The 14433-nt window shown below is 40.3% G+C and overlaps 3 protein-coding genes across 5 annotated transcripts in view; 2 read left to right on the top strand and 1 right to left on the bottom strand.

Moving 5' to 3' along the window:
• Positions 1–14433, bottom strand: part of LOC138966790 (uncharacterized) — a 42977-nt gene that overhangs the window by 3688 nt on the left and 24856 nt on the right. The gene's annotated exons all lie outside the window — the stretch shown is intronic.
• The window catches only part of LOC138966786 (pre-mRNA-splicing factor 38A-like), a 325120-nt gene that overhangs the window by 292404 nt on the left and 18283 nt on the right, over positions 1–14433 (top strand). The gene's annotated exons all lie outside the window — the stretch shown is intronic.
• Positions 1–14433, top strand: part of LOC138966791 (uncharacterized) — an 82757-nt gene that overhangs the window by 50481 nt on the left and 17843 nt on the right. For 2 of the 3 annotated variants that reach the window (XM_070339131.1, XM_070339130.1), the window contains exon 4: positions 1915–2429. The exons of the other annotated variant lie outside the window; for it this stretch is intronic. In XM_070339131.1, coding sequence (XP_070195232.1) covers positions 1915–2078 — 164 coding nt within the window. In that variant the 3' untranslated portion in view covers positions 2079–2429. Of the gene's footprint in view, positions 1–1914; positions 2430–14433 lie in introns of those variants that run through there. 3 annotated transcript variants of the gene reach the window in all.

Genomic DNA, 14433 nt, shown 5'->3' with positions numbered 1-14433 from the left:
TTCTCCCCAGCGCTGAGTTTTCGAGTGTCCAGTTAACATGTCTCAGACAGACAACCTTGACGAAATCACGTGACTAACCCTGTCACATACCCCAGTTCAGTTATCGACAATTCTGCCTCGACAGCAGAAATCACCCCCGTGAAATCCGTGCAACACAAAATACCCGTGTTCGTTTTGCGCTGTCAGCAAAACCCACAACCGTTGACAGAAAGCACAGGCGCTTTCTATCGCAATTGACCAAGAGAAGGCACCCCACCGAGTGTCACTTTCTTGATCCATGTCACTAGATCGTGACAGTGATCACATTTTAAGAGTAAACATGACATATGTATATTTTTTTTTAAGATTCAAAATGTGATGAAGAATACGATGCAATCGGTTTTAAATCTGTTTGCGAAAATTCGATTTTAAAGGCACAGTAAGCCTCCCGTAAACCATCACAGAGCTCCCCGAGCGTCTACATACAGTAGAAGCATACTTCCATTTAAACGCTCACCGAACGGGAACATCCTGGCTGCTTTCTGTCGCGCGTGAGAAATTTTCAAAGAATTTATTTTCGTGGACTTGGCCCTTTACAACAATGGCGCCTCGTTTTGGTGCTGGACGGCTGTTATGAATATCATGGCCCGGAACATCACGCCCGGACAGTAATCCTCCCGCGTAAACCATCACAGATACTGTCAGGCTTTTACACACAGTACAAACACCCTTCCATTTGAACGCTCACCAAACGGGAACATCCTAGGTGCCCTACGTAAAGAGCAATCATTTTCAAAGAATTAATTTTGCAGATTGTCTCGAACACTTTTTGGACCCATCCTGAACTCAGGTCAAAAATGAGTTACTTCCCTTAAACTGGCGATAGCCGTGGATCGATGATTATCAGAATGTTTTTGGACCGTGGTGCGTTTTTGCGCTAGACCTAACTTTTAAAATCTAAATAATAAATTGACAGCTTGTTACACAAACATTCTTCAATCATAAAAGAATTCTTTTTTCATCAAGACAAGATCAGTGCAATTCGAAGTTGTGAAAGTTTGAAAAAAGAAAAGCCCGGAAGCAGGGTCACGCAAGGGTCGTAGCAGACGACGGTTTATGCGGCATATCGCCGTTCCTCTCAACAGTAAAAAGACATCGCTAGAGTTTTTGTGAACCACAGCCGTTTGTTTCGTGCATAAAAACGTGCTATTGTAGATAAGCTCACATCGAGTCGCATTCAAATAACTAACTGACGACTACATTGTGAAAAAGGGAAACTGGATCACACGGGTTCACGATGGCTCAGGGGTAAGATAAACCACGCAAAAATAAATTCTTTGAAAATTGTTCGCTCTTTACGGAGGGCACCTAGGATGTTCTCAATCGGTGAGTGTTTAAATGAAAGGGTGTTTGTACTGTGTGTAAAAGCCTGACCGTATCTGTGATGATTTACGGGAGGCTTACTGTGCCTTTAATGACAACTTAAATGAGCAAACTAATTAATTAATTTTTAAGCTTCCAAGCTGCAATGCAATCCCATAGTCCTGACTTTGTCAAAGATTGCTTGACCAACATTTCAATCAATTTGGTTGAAAAATGAGAGCGTGACAGTGCCGCCTCAACTTTCACAAAAAGCCGGACATGACGTCATCAAAGACATATATCGAAAACATGAAAACACCATGTAGGGATATTATACTCAGGAACTTTCATGTCAAGTTTCATGAAGATCGGTCCAGCAGCTAGTTTTCTCTGAATCGCTCTACACATACACTGGCACAGAGCGACAGACAGACAGACAGACACCACACCCTCGTTTCGATTCCCCGTCTATGTTAAAACATTTAGTCAAAACTTGACCAAATGTAAAAAACATGCCATCACCTATTTTCAGGAAGGTATCAGAATCTGAAAGAAATGTTTAATCCTTTGCAGCCGCTCTGGCATTTTTGGCGGCGGTCGTCTACGGCAGTAACATTGAAAAAAAAAATTACATCAATGTTCATCTTCACTTCGGCTTCGCCTTCGACATCATTGGAGGCATTTTCTTCGCTGTGTCCGCCGTCTGTTTCTTGATAGAGTACATACGCCGTCGCTGAGTGTCATTGGATAACGTCGTTGTCGTCATTGTGTCAATTGTATAATTATGTTCTTCCATGCAGCAAGGGCGGTATAGTTGCTTTGACTCAGTGTGACAAAATCGTTTATGGCGATTGGATGGTACTTTTCTGAACTTGTTTTTGTCTTCAAAGGAACTTGGTTAGAGTGTATCTTACGTCATTCGTTGTAGTTGTTGTTGATCTTGTTTCGAGGACAGAGAGAGAGAGAGAGAGAGAGAGAGAGAGAGAGAGAGAGAGAGAGAGAGAGAGAGTATGTTCGTCTGTGTGTGAGAGAGAGTGAGAGAGTTTGTGCGTGGGAGAGAGAGAGAGAGAGTTTGTCTCTTTGTATATATATATATATAAAAATTCTTTCCATTACTCGTTTTTTTCAGAACAAAATAATGTATGTCGTCAAACATTCTTGGAATGTTATGACGTCTTCTTCTTTTGAAACATGCTGTCATTGTATTACGTCACACCATTCTCTTGGTGGCACAATCTGAATCATCGTGAGTTTTTAGTCTTTTCTTACCTCAAAACTTTGTTTATAATCAAACACGTGTTTGTGAGATGGAGAGTCAGCTTCATGGGAATCGATTTTTGACTTTTTTGGTGTATATGCGTTTAATAAGAAACTTGTAAATGATTTTGTTTGATCAGAACGGTTGTTCGGTACCATTAGTAACCATATTCACAGAATCGATTTCGGAAATTTTATTTTAATCATAATTTTTATATTTTTAATTTTCAGAGCTTGTTTTTAATCCGAATATAACACATTTATATGTTTTTGGAATCAGAAAATGATGAAGAATAAGATTAACGTAATTTTGGATCGTTTTATAAAAACAATATTTAATTAAAATTTTCAGATTTTTAATGACCAAAGTCATTAATTAATTTTTAAGCCTCCAAGCTGAAATGCAATACCAAAGTCCGGCCTTCGTCGAAGATTGCTTGGCCAAAATTTCAATCAATTTGATTGAAAAATGAGGGTGTGACAGTGCCGCCTCAACTTTTACAAAAAGCCGGATATGACGTCATCAAAGACATTTATCGAAAAACTGAAAAAAACGTCTGGGGATATCATACCCAGGAACTCTCATGTAAAATTTCAAAAAGATCGGTCCAGTAGTTTTGGCATTCTCCTCGTTTGTAAACGTTGCCAAGTTAAGCCTTCCCTGAATTGTTGTCGATTTTTGTTTTATTGGTACCTGACGTTATTGTCAGGTCGATTTGGGGGGTAACCTGACTTCGGCGGCGGTCACGTGATACCTACAACAGAAATTCCAGTTTGATCCGAAAAGTGTGCCAGATAGCCCAGCAAAGAGCCTTTAATGGCATATACAGTTTGAATGAAATGACACGGCAATGAATGTTTTAGTTGGGGTACAAAAATGGGTACAATAATTGTTTTGCTCAGTTTAGTTAACACAGTGTTCAAACAACAGGAACAGAATGAGAAAAAGAGCAAAATAAATGCAATGGTGACAGTTCTTCGCGTTCAGAAACTTTCAGTACGTCGGTGACCGAAACAAGGTATTCTTGTGAAACCTGGACATATTGCATCATACCAAAGCCGGGGCACGCAAAAATAATTGTTCGATATGAAGCCTCGACAGTATCCAGTGTGTGTGGAAGAGTAAACCCTATCATTATCTCCAGGGCGCTTTCAGTAGAGGCCGCCTGCGCTCGTTCACTGGTTCAAAAGGTACCTAGTGTCGGTGTCTAACTTTCCATCTCAGCGTGTGAGTTGCTTTGTCAAGTCAAGTCAAGTCAAGTATTTTATTGTTTTGGCCCCAGAGGGCTTTGAAACAAAGATATAACTTAAACAAAAAAAGGTAACAAATCAGACAGTTAATATATGTATACAAATTGAGCGGACAACACCCCCCTTCTGTTCAGTTTCAATGCCGAGCCGGCCGAGGTCAACGCCCGGGCGAATCGGGAAAAGTCGGTTCGCTTCATTGGCTGGGAAACGATACACTGCATATCCAACAGCCAATCACAGCCCGAGACACTCAGCTGGTCGTGCGTTTTGCTTTGCTTCATCCGAATGTTATACTCCGATGTAAGTAGACATATGGTGGCGCAGTGGTACGTAATCCTAGCGGGCCCTTTGACGCGCAGAATGGAATTGTAATGGGACATTTTCATATCTACGCCAATGGTGCAAGGCGCACTAGTAAACCGAATCATAAACTTGATGTCTGTCCCTATCTCCCGTTGACTGTTTTTGGAAAGAAAAACAAGAACACGAAGACGTGATTAGCCATTCAGCCGATCGAGTGCACCGAATTACGTCCGGTTCTCACTATCCATACATATAAATATGAGAGGGAGACAGAGACAGAGACAGAGACAGAGAGACAGAATTAAGCAGAGAGACAGAGAGAGTAACAGAAATATATATATATATATATATATATATATATATATATATAGAGAGAGAGAGAGAGAGAGAAATAAAGAGAGAGAGGTAGAGAGAGAGACAGTTAGACAGACAGACAAGTAGACAGACAGACAGACAGGAGGAGAGACAGACAGAGAGAGAAAAAAGAATAGAACAGTTTCGGTGCAATTACGCCCTATGTTAGGCCAAAAAAAAAAATAGGTGTGGTTACGGTAACATAGCCAAAGAAAATAGGGTAGGTAGGTAGGCAATCACTTTTTTTTTTTTTTAACTTTTTTTTCTAATGTGTACAAATTAAACCTACTTGACAGGGAAATAAGTGTGCGACTCGGGCGCTTTCGCTTTCACTGCGTTTTTTGCACTCGGTGTTTTTTTTTGTTTGTTTTTTTTTTGACAAATGTAATAAAAAGTTATAGGATCGGCCCCGAAAAATAGGGTAGGTCGGGTTACCGTAACCACACCTATTTTTTTTTTTTTAGGCCTTATGCATATTGTGTAAAAAAGAAAAAAGGCAACTGGTTGCAAACGCTATTCAAAAACTCGGCAAAACTAGGAGATGAAAAACATTGTACAGAACATTTTTTTTGGTGCAATGACCCCGAATGTTGTGCATATTATGTAAAGGGAGGCGACTGGATGCAAACGGAAATCAAATACTCGGCAAAACTCGAAAACATAGTATAGAACAATTTCTTTGGTACTATGACACCCTATGTTCTGCATATTATGTAAAGGGAGGTAACTGTTCGTAAACGGGCGTAGACAGAGAAAACAATGAGGAATATTGTTGGTAGTGTGTAAGACTTGTGACGCGTGCCGGCGTGCCGATTACGACTTGTAAGATGATACACTTGTGACGCGTGCCGGCGTGCCGATTACAACTTGTAAAACCATGAGCTTGTAACTCGCCTGTCCCCATGAGCGCCTGCGGGACCATACATGAGAGCAATCCCCATTTAATACTAGGGCTCTGGCCCTAGAATTACGGTTGAGTTGCAGGGATGTTTTTGTTTGGTACTACGATTCTGTTCCATGCAGAATGACATTAAACTTCAAATGCTTGGCTTTCACAGTGTTTTTGATGAAGACTATAGTGATCTGTGTATTTTTTCGACCGTTTTATATCTCATGTTATCATGCTGTGTTATAATTGATGTTTTGTTTTGCACTGTTTTCTTCTTGTGAGCTTTGAGTTTGCCTTGTTGTGTAGGAATGTGTGTTACATTCTCTTGAATTTCTGTGTTGCTGTTTATGTATACGACGCAGGCTTACATCTATGTACAATTTTGACAGTATGTACAATACTGTGCCAACTACACCCATCTCTCCATACTAGCTATCACAACTGAAAGATGTTAACCTTCTTCAAACAAGTTATCATTAAAATAGAAAATGTACAAACTGTGGAAAGAGGCAGAAGTCAAAATCCTCTTCTTTTTCTGCATTCGACGGGGCTGTTCCTCGCAGATCTTTTTATATTTAGTCAAGTTTTGACTAAATATTTTAACATCGAGGGGGAATCGAAACGAGGGTCGTGGTGTATGTGCGTGTGTGCGTGCGTGTGTGTGTGTGTGTGTGTGTAGAGCGATTCAGACTAAACTACTGGACCGATCTTTATGAAATTTGACATGAGAGTTCCTGGGTATGAAATCCCCGAACGTTTTTTTCATTTTTTTGATAAATGTCTTTGATGACGTCATATCCGGCTTTTCGTGAAAGTTGAGGCGGCACTGTCACGCCCTCATTTTTCAACCAAATTGGTTGAAATTTTGGTCAAGTAATGTTCGACGAAGCCCGGACTTCGGTATTGCATTTCAGCTTGGTGGCTTAAAAATTAATTAATGACTTTGGTCATTAAAAATCTGAAAATTGTAAAAAAAAATAAAAAATTATAAAACGATCCAAATTTACGTTTATCTTATTCTCCATCATTTGCTGATTCCAAAAACATATAAATATGTTATATTTGGATTAAAAACAAGCTCTGAAAATTAAATATATAAAAATTATTATCCAAATGTTTTTTTCGAAATCAATTTAAAAACACTTTCATCTTATTCCTTGTCGGTTCCTGATTCCAAAAATATATAGATATGATATGTTTGGATTAAAAACACGCTCAGAAAGTTAAAACGAAGAGAGGTACAGAAAAGCGTGCTATCCTTCTCAGCGCAACGAATACCCCGCTCTTCTTGTCAATTCCACGGGCACTGCCTTTGCCACGGGCGGTGGAGTGACGATGCTACGAGTATACGGTCTTGCTGCGTTGCGTTGCGTTCAGTTTCATTCTGTGAGTTCGACAGCTACTTGACTAAATATTGTATTTTCGCCTTACGCGACTTGTTTCTTCTCAACTAATGTGATCGTTCCACAAACATCGGTTGGTTATTGAATGTGTAACTGACTTTACCAAGAGGCCACATTGGCTTTGTTACTTCCCTTCCTCTGTCCCACTTCCTCCTTTCAATTGTTCGTCTTAAAGTTGTGCTAAAAGGTCTTTCGTCCCGTCTTCTATCCACCATACTTGTACTTGTCTCTTGTTTATCAGTGCTATGGATCGGAGAAGAATTCATTCCAGTTACAGCTGAGCCTGAACATATCTGACATCAAACGTTTTTACACGCAGAATCAGAAGTCATGCTTATATTTTTGTGTGAGTGCAAAATGATAATGCGTTGTATATTGTTTGAAGTCTGTTAGTTAGAAATAAAATTGTGTTTACATGTATGATAAGTTGATCCAATGTACTGTTATTTGTCTTTGTGTTGTTGCTATTGTTTTCTCATATCGTATATCGCATATGGGTAGGTGCTCTTGGACGTTCCCAAAGATGAACAGCTGTTTACAAATACTCGACCCGTGCTTGGACCTATATTTTGTTCTTTCAACTGTTGAGTTTTGCCTTTTAATCAATTTTGTTTTTCTCGGTGACACGGTATCATTATCATTTTTATATTACAAGTTTTTGAGAGCCATTTTTAAACTGAGCATGTGTTACACTTTCTTCTGTGTTTGTATTTTTTCAACCAGACTCGTGTGATGCTTTTCCAGCATAAGCAGTATGGTACATGTGCCCATTTGATTTTCAGGTCAAAGGTAGACTTCTCTGTTGAGGAAAATATTCAAATTACGTTTTTGTTTGCTGCTCATTGTTTCTGAAAATATTGCTTAACCCTTAAAAGAAAATTGATTATAATAAACTTGCAAGTTATACACAATAACGCAATTGTGACAAGGGAAATAAACTGTGGTGGACATATGATGCACCTTGAATTTAGTAGCCTGTGCCAGGTGGGTTGTTTTTTTTCTTAATTTTTTTAAAACCATTATTGAGGAAAGTCGTGACAATGTTGCTTGTTTTTAAAAAAAAAAAAAATTTCATAGACATTAGACATTGCAACACCCAAAACTCCATTGTGATAAATTTAGAACAATAAGGAAATGTAAATACCTGTACGTTTAATTATATCAAAATCCGGATGTAAGAGATAATTAAGGTTATTTCTTTGTCGTGCTATCACAAATTTGCACAGTGTCTATCCTACTAGTATCAGTAATAACATATTTATGGTGTTTAAAACAGATTTTGTTAAAACCTGGATGACTTACTGGACAGCCTTTTGGCGAGTGTGCAATCATTTGTGGTAAACATGTTGATTGATTTTTTTTAAAAGATTTTGAAACACGTGCAAGCTTTTTTATCCTGGTATAGCTTACTCTCTCATTAGTGTTTGAGAATACTGTTCAGAGTCATATTTTATATATTGTTTTACATGTGAAGTAACTCCAGGTTCAGATGAACTAATTTTCTCTGTCATTCAGGTATTGAATGGGTTGAGCAGGGAATTTGATTAACTTCAACGGACTCCAGACATGATCGCTTTTTGTGCATTTCAGTCTCATGCAGCAGTGGTCTTATTTTTGAAATTGTTTGTACTTCTTTGGCGCAAAATGTCTACACGCATTTACATGATCTGCTGAACATTACGCTTTACCAAGATGCTTTTTTTGCCCTTAAATAATAGAGACAAAAATTATGTTGAGCCAAAAAACATACACACACTCCTCCGCATAAGCACACACTGAATGCAGGATATACCTAGTGCAACATAACAATATACATGCACACATGCTAATCCAATAACCAACTAAATAACATAAAGGAATCTATGCGAGAAGTCGCAACCCTCAACTCAGCATCAATAAGAAAATGTGCCCTATAGGTTTAAGTAAGTGGCTTACAACTGTATTTTCGTCAGCAGACGCTTGTATAAGAGAACAAAATCCGCCTATTTTTATTATTAGCATTACATAAACATTGCCTTTTTGTCATGTTCAAATTTACATAATTTAAACTAAAACGTTGATTTTTTTTATGGTGCTTAATAAATGATTTGCTGTCCCTTTGCTTGCTTTTGTTGTTGTTACTTTGTTTAACAACGAGAAACATCGTGATTCATGTCTCAGTTGTTCGTTATTTTGTTTTGATTTGACAGATGAGTAAAGTCAAGATACATCACGTTCAACTGTGACACGCATCACTACAACTGTTTTATATGAAGCTTTGTCCTACGGTTTTGCACATTGTGTGTGTGTGTGTGTGTGTGTGTGTGTGTGTGTGTGTGTGTGTGTGTGTGTGTGTGTGTGTGTGTGTGTGTGTGTGTTGGCCTACTTCTACGGACTATTTCTACGTTACACACCCGTGTTCCGCGGACCCGGCCAAGAATTCAGCGGACGTCCGCTGAATTTGTTATGGCTCAATCACGTTCACACAGCCAATCTGGAGACCCCCTCAAAAGGCCCGCCAAAACTGCGATTTGTCCGCAAAAGTCGTAATTTTCAATCTTCGTGTGTTAACCTTCATACAAATCAAGCTTTGGCCTCTCAGCTGTGAAGTGTTGTTTATTGGTTTTCACATCTACTTATTATCACTAGTTAAATGAACAATCAGGGCACTCTGCTAATTACAAATATGCTTTTTCTTCTGAACCGATTAGTAAACGAGTCCTCAAAAGTGGGGTCTTTTGGTGCTAGTCCTTGGAAGTGCCTGTAAACAACACTGTGTGTGTGTGTGTGTGTGTGTGTGAGTGTGTGTGTGTGTGTGTGTGTGTGTGTGTGTGTGCGTGTGGACATGTACACCTCTGTGTAAACTGACACACGTGTAAACACAAATAGACCCGTAAACAATAGTTACATGATAAACACTTACATTCATTCTATTCACACCGTCTTGCAGACTCACGGTGTCGTCCTGTAGCCAAACGGACATTTTCAGGCTTTAAGTCTTCAGGCTTAATGACAAGTATCTGGTAAAAACAGTGTTTCATTCTCATTCATGTTTAACAAAGCCGTGGAATATGTTATACAACACGTTAAATTTATAAATTTGCTTTTGGAGACAACACAGGCGCGGACATCTCGGCTTTAAGAAACTTTTTTTCAATCCAAAAAACACACACACACACACACACGCACGCATGCAAACACACACACACACACACACACACACACACACACACACACACACACACACACACACACACACACACACACACACACACACACTGCGAATTTGATCGGGTTCTGTCCCCTATTATTCCACATGTAGAAATAAAATTGCCAATAAAGTTAAAGGCACAGTAAGCCTCCCGTAAACCATCACAGAGCTCCCCGAGCGTCTACATACAGTACAAGCATACTTCCATTTGAACGCTCACCGAACGGGAACATCCTGGCTGCTTTCTGTCGAGCGTGAGAAATTTTCAAAGAATTTATTTTCGTGGACTTGCTCCTCTACAACAATGGCGCCTCGTTTTGGTGCTGGACGGCTGTTATGAATATTCAATACCGGAAATCACGCCCGGACAGTAAGCCTCCCGTAAACCATCACAGATACTGTCAGGCTTTTACACACAGTACAAACACCCTTCCATTTGAACGCTCACCAAACTGACGGGAACATCCTAGGTGCCCTACGTAAAGAGCGAGCAATTTTTAAAGAATTCATTTTGCAGATTGTCTCGAACACCTTTTGGACCCATCCTGAACTCAGGTCAAAAATGAGTTACTTCCCTTCGGGTCTCATTCTGTCGATGTAAACTGGCGATAGCCGTGGATCGATGATTATCAGAATGTTTTTTGGACCGTGGTGCGTTTTTGCGCTAGACCTAACTTTTAAAATCTAAATAATAAATTGACAGCTTGTTACACAAACATTCTTTAATCATAAAAGAATTCTTTTTTCATCAAGACAAGATCAGTACAATTCGAAGTTGTGAAAGTTTGAAAAAAGAAAAGCCCGGAAGCAGGGGTCACGCAAGGGTCGTAGCAGACGACGGTTTATGCATATCGCCGTTCCTCTCAACAGTCAAAAGGCATCGCTAGAGTTCTTGTGAACCACAGCCGTTTGTTTCATGCATAAAAACGTGCTATTGTCAATAAGCTCACATCGAGTCGCATTCAAATGACTAACTGACGACTACATTGTGAACAAGAGGCGAAGCCTTCAAGGCTCACGTAAGAAATCGACAAACAGTAACACAAACTCAATCACTCCGTCACACATACACACACACACACACACACACACACACACACACACACACACACACACACACAGTAACCATAGGTGACACTGTGCAAGAAAGCGAGACACTAGATCTAGATCTGTCTGTCTGTATGTAGCCTACTTACAGGGACACGACTGCCAACCAGTCTCGGCCCGCTCAAAATAACAATGACCGAGACTTTCAGTAATTCCTTCGCGTGACGTCTAACCCTCTTACGTCATAATGTGACGTCTTCAAATGACGAAATGTTAAAGTTTCTACCACAGACATACACACGCACAAACAAACACACACACACACGCACACACGCACAAACGCACAGACAGACAAAGTTACGATCGCATAGGCTACACTTACGTGAGCCAAAAAGGGAAACTGGATCACACGGGTTCGCGATGGCTCAGGGGTAAGATAAACCACGCAAAAATAAATTTTTTGAAAATTGTTCGCTCTTTACGGTGGGCACCTAGGATGTTCTCAATCGGTGAGTGTTTAAATGAAAGGGTGTTTGTACTGTGTGTAAAAGCCTGACCGTATCTGTGATGGTTTACGGGAGGCTTACTGTGCCTTTAACCACCGTCTGATTTAAAATAAAACTTTGGTACCATAATTTCCAGGATACCCGGGCTTCACGCACACATCTATCTCAACATTTCTGTTCCATAAGTGCTGATGGCGGCGCTAAACATGATCCTTTACGGAGCGATGTTCACCCCGACTTCATAGTCGACATAGTCCGTAAGCGAAAATCAGTCAAGTGAGCGAGAGAGAGAGAGAGAGAGAGAGAGAGAGAGACTGAGAGAGAGAGAGATTTGTTTGTTTGTTTGTTTGTTTGCTTAACGCCCAGCCGACCACGAAGGGCCATATCAGGGCGGTGCTGCTTTGACATTTTACGTGCGCCACACACAAGACAGAAGTCGCAGCACAGGCTTCATGTCTCACCCAGTCACATTATTCTGACACCGGACCAACCAGTAGAGAGAGAGAGAATATGTTTGTTTTTTTAACCCTCTGCACCTCCCCAACCCCGACCCGTGAAAGATCTTATTACACAGTAGCCTCGTCTGGGAATCCACAATTCAAACAGGCTGTATTAAAGGCACAGTGCGCCTCCCGTAAACATCACAGATACTGTCAGGCTTTTACACACAGTACAAACACCCTTCCATTTGAACGCTCACCAAACGGGAACATCCTAGGTGCCCTACATAAAGAGCGAGCAATCATTTTCAAAGAATTAATTTTGCGGATTGTCTCAGTAGACAATCGGACCGTGGTGCGTTTTGGCGCAAGACCTAACTTTTAAAATCTAAATAATAAATTGACAGCTTGTAACACAAACATTCTTAAATCATAAAAGATTTCTTTTTTCATCAAGACAAGATCAGTACAATTCGAAGTTTTGAAAGTTTAAAAAAAAGATAGCCCGGAAGCAGGGTCTTGAAAGGTCGTGTCTCAAAGCAGACGATTTTTCTCCATAGCGCTCGCTTTCCTTTGAAGCTAGCCTCCGCCGACAAGTTTTTTGTGACTCGCAGCCGTTTGTTGCGTTTTAGAATCAGAGGCACACAATAACGTGCTATTGCAGATACAGCCAGTCGCATTGAAATCACAAACTGACGACTAAATTGTGAAAAAAAAGGAAAGTCACGTGGATCACACGGGTTCACGATGACTCAGGGGTTAGATAAACCACGAAATCTGGTGTGTGGTTTACGCGAGCTAAATAGCAATTCAAACGAACTGTTTCATTTAATGCTATTAAAGGTACTGAACTTGTCAAATCCAGGTGCACGGAGCCCCTGGGGCTTTTAGTCATACCTCAGGCAGCTATCCGTTAGCAGGGCCGGACCAAATGAGTTCTAAGGGGGGGGTTCCTCCTTTTTGTGGGGGGCAAATCAGCGAAGTGGCGAAGCCACAAGCGCGCGCCAGCTGCGAACTAGGGGGGTCCGGGGGCATGCTCCCCCGGAAAATGTTTGAAAAACGGTTAAAATCTGTGCAATCTGGTGCATTCTGGGCCTTGTTTTGAGGGTTAAGAGCAGCATTGTTTTGGTGCTAAAATTAGTAAAAAAAAAACCCACTCAAAGCAAGGTACATGCTTTTTCCAGGGGTGGGGTTCCGGAACCCCTGGAACCCCCCCCCCCCCCCCCCCCTGGGTCCGGCCCTGGTTAGAAGAACTACCAAGTTTCATTGACTTGCACCCAAAGAGTCAAGAACTGCGATTTTTTTTACGAATTAATTTCGTACTCGGACCCGGCTGGTCTTGACCTATTTTTGGATCTAAATTTAGATCAGGTAGATCACCACATCATGCACAAAAAGACACGTCACTAGCAAACTATGTCAGGCGTCATCGTGAGTTTGTGTAAAACAAAATGGAGGCCGGAATCACTCTGAGTTGAATCGAACTCCGACCAAACACCACGTAACAAGAAAAATGTTCATTCAAAATGAACAGCGTCGATGCAATGTCCACCAAAGATTTATTTTGGGAAGTGTTAAAGGTTAGGGTCAAAAGTTAATGAATTGCATGTTGTGCTGGATATATAAATTGTTTATTTCAGTCAATGCTTGATTCATAAGTACATTTTTCAGCATGGTGCATCTACAGGAGGGTGCTCCAACAATGATGCATAGTGCCAACATTTAGCGCAAACTTTTCACAACAGTGCATTATTACCACAAAGCGCATACAGCGATTATATAGTAGCAAGTTGCACTAAACATTTGAACAAAATGCATTTTGTTCAAATGTTAACAGCACAGCACCAAGTTTTGCATAAGTGCACAACAGCACTGACCATTTCACAAAAGTGCATTACAGCTGTGACAATTTTACAAAAGTGCATTGACCATTTCAGGCAGATGGCTAACATGCAGATTTCGCTTTTGTCTGTCTTTCTTTGAAAAGTAGGCATGTTCAAGATCGATGAAGTCATGAGCAATTGGGTTAGATGACAGAAAAGATTCAAAAACGTCAGATTCAGTTAGATGACAGAAAAGATTCAAAAACGTCAGATTCAGTGTTTTGGGCACTGTTGAACAGGAACATTCTCTCCTGTTCAACAAATGTGGGTTCAATTCAAAAGCAACATTGTCACAGATAGGCTAGTGTTACATTTCTGTAAAGTTTCAAAAACATCTTCCATGTTTTGGTTACTGTTGAACAGAGGCATATTTTCCTGTTCAAAAAAGTCTGACACAAATTGTCGTAGTTGTGGGTTAAGGTTCGATCTATACTGTCCTTCAAACGAGTCGTAGAACCGTCATTGTCACAGATAGTGTTACATTTCTGTTTTACATTCAAACGAGTCGTAGAAGTAGTAGTACATTTGCGTTTGGTTGTTTTTTCTTTTAGATTCCTGTCACTCATACT

The sequence above is a fragment of the Littorina saxatilis genome, linkage group LG5 (assembly GCF_037325665.1).
Source record: "Littorina saxatilis isolate snail1 linkage group LG5, US_GU_Lsax_2.0, whole genome shotgun sequence".
Lineage (NCBI taxonomy): Eukaryota > Metazoa > Mollusca > Gastropoda > Littorinimorpha > Littorinidae > Littorina > Littorina saxatilis.
This window is presented reverse-complemented; position numbering and strand designations above follow the sequence as displayed.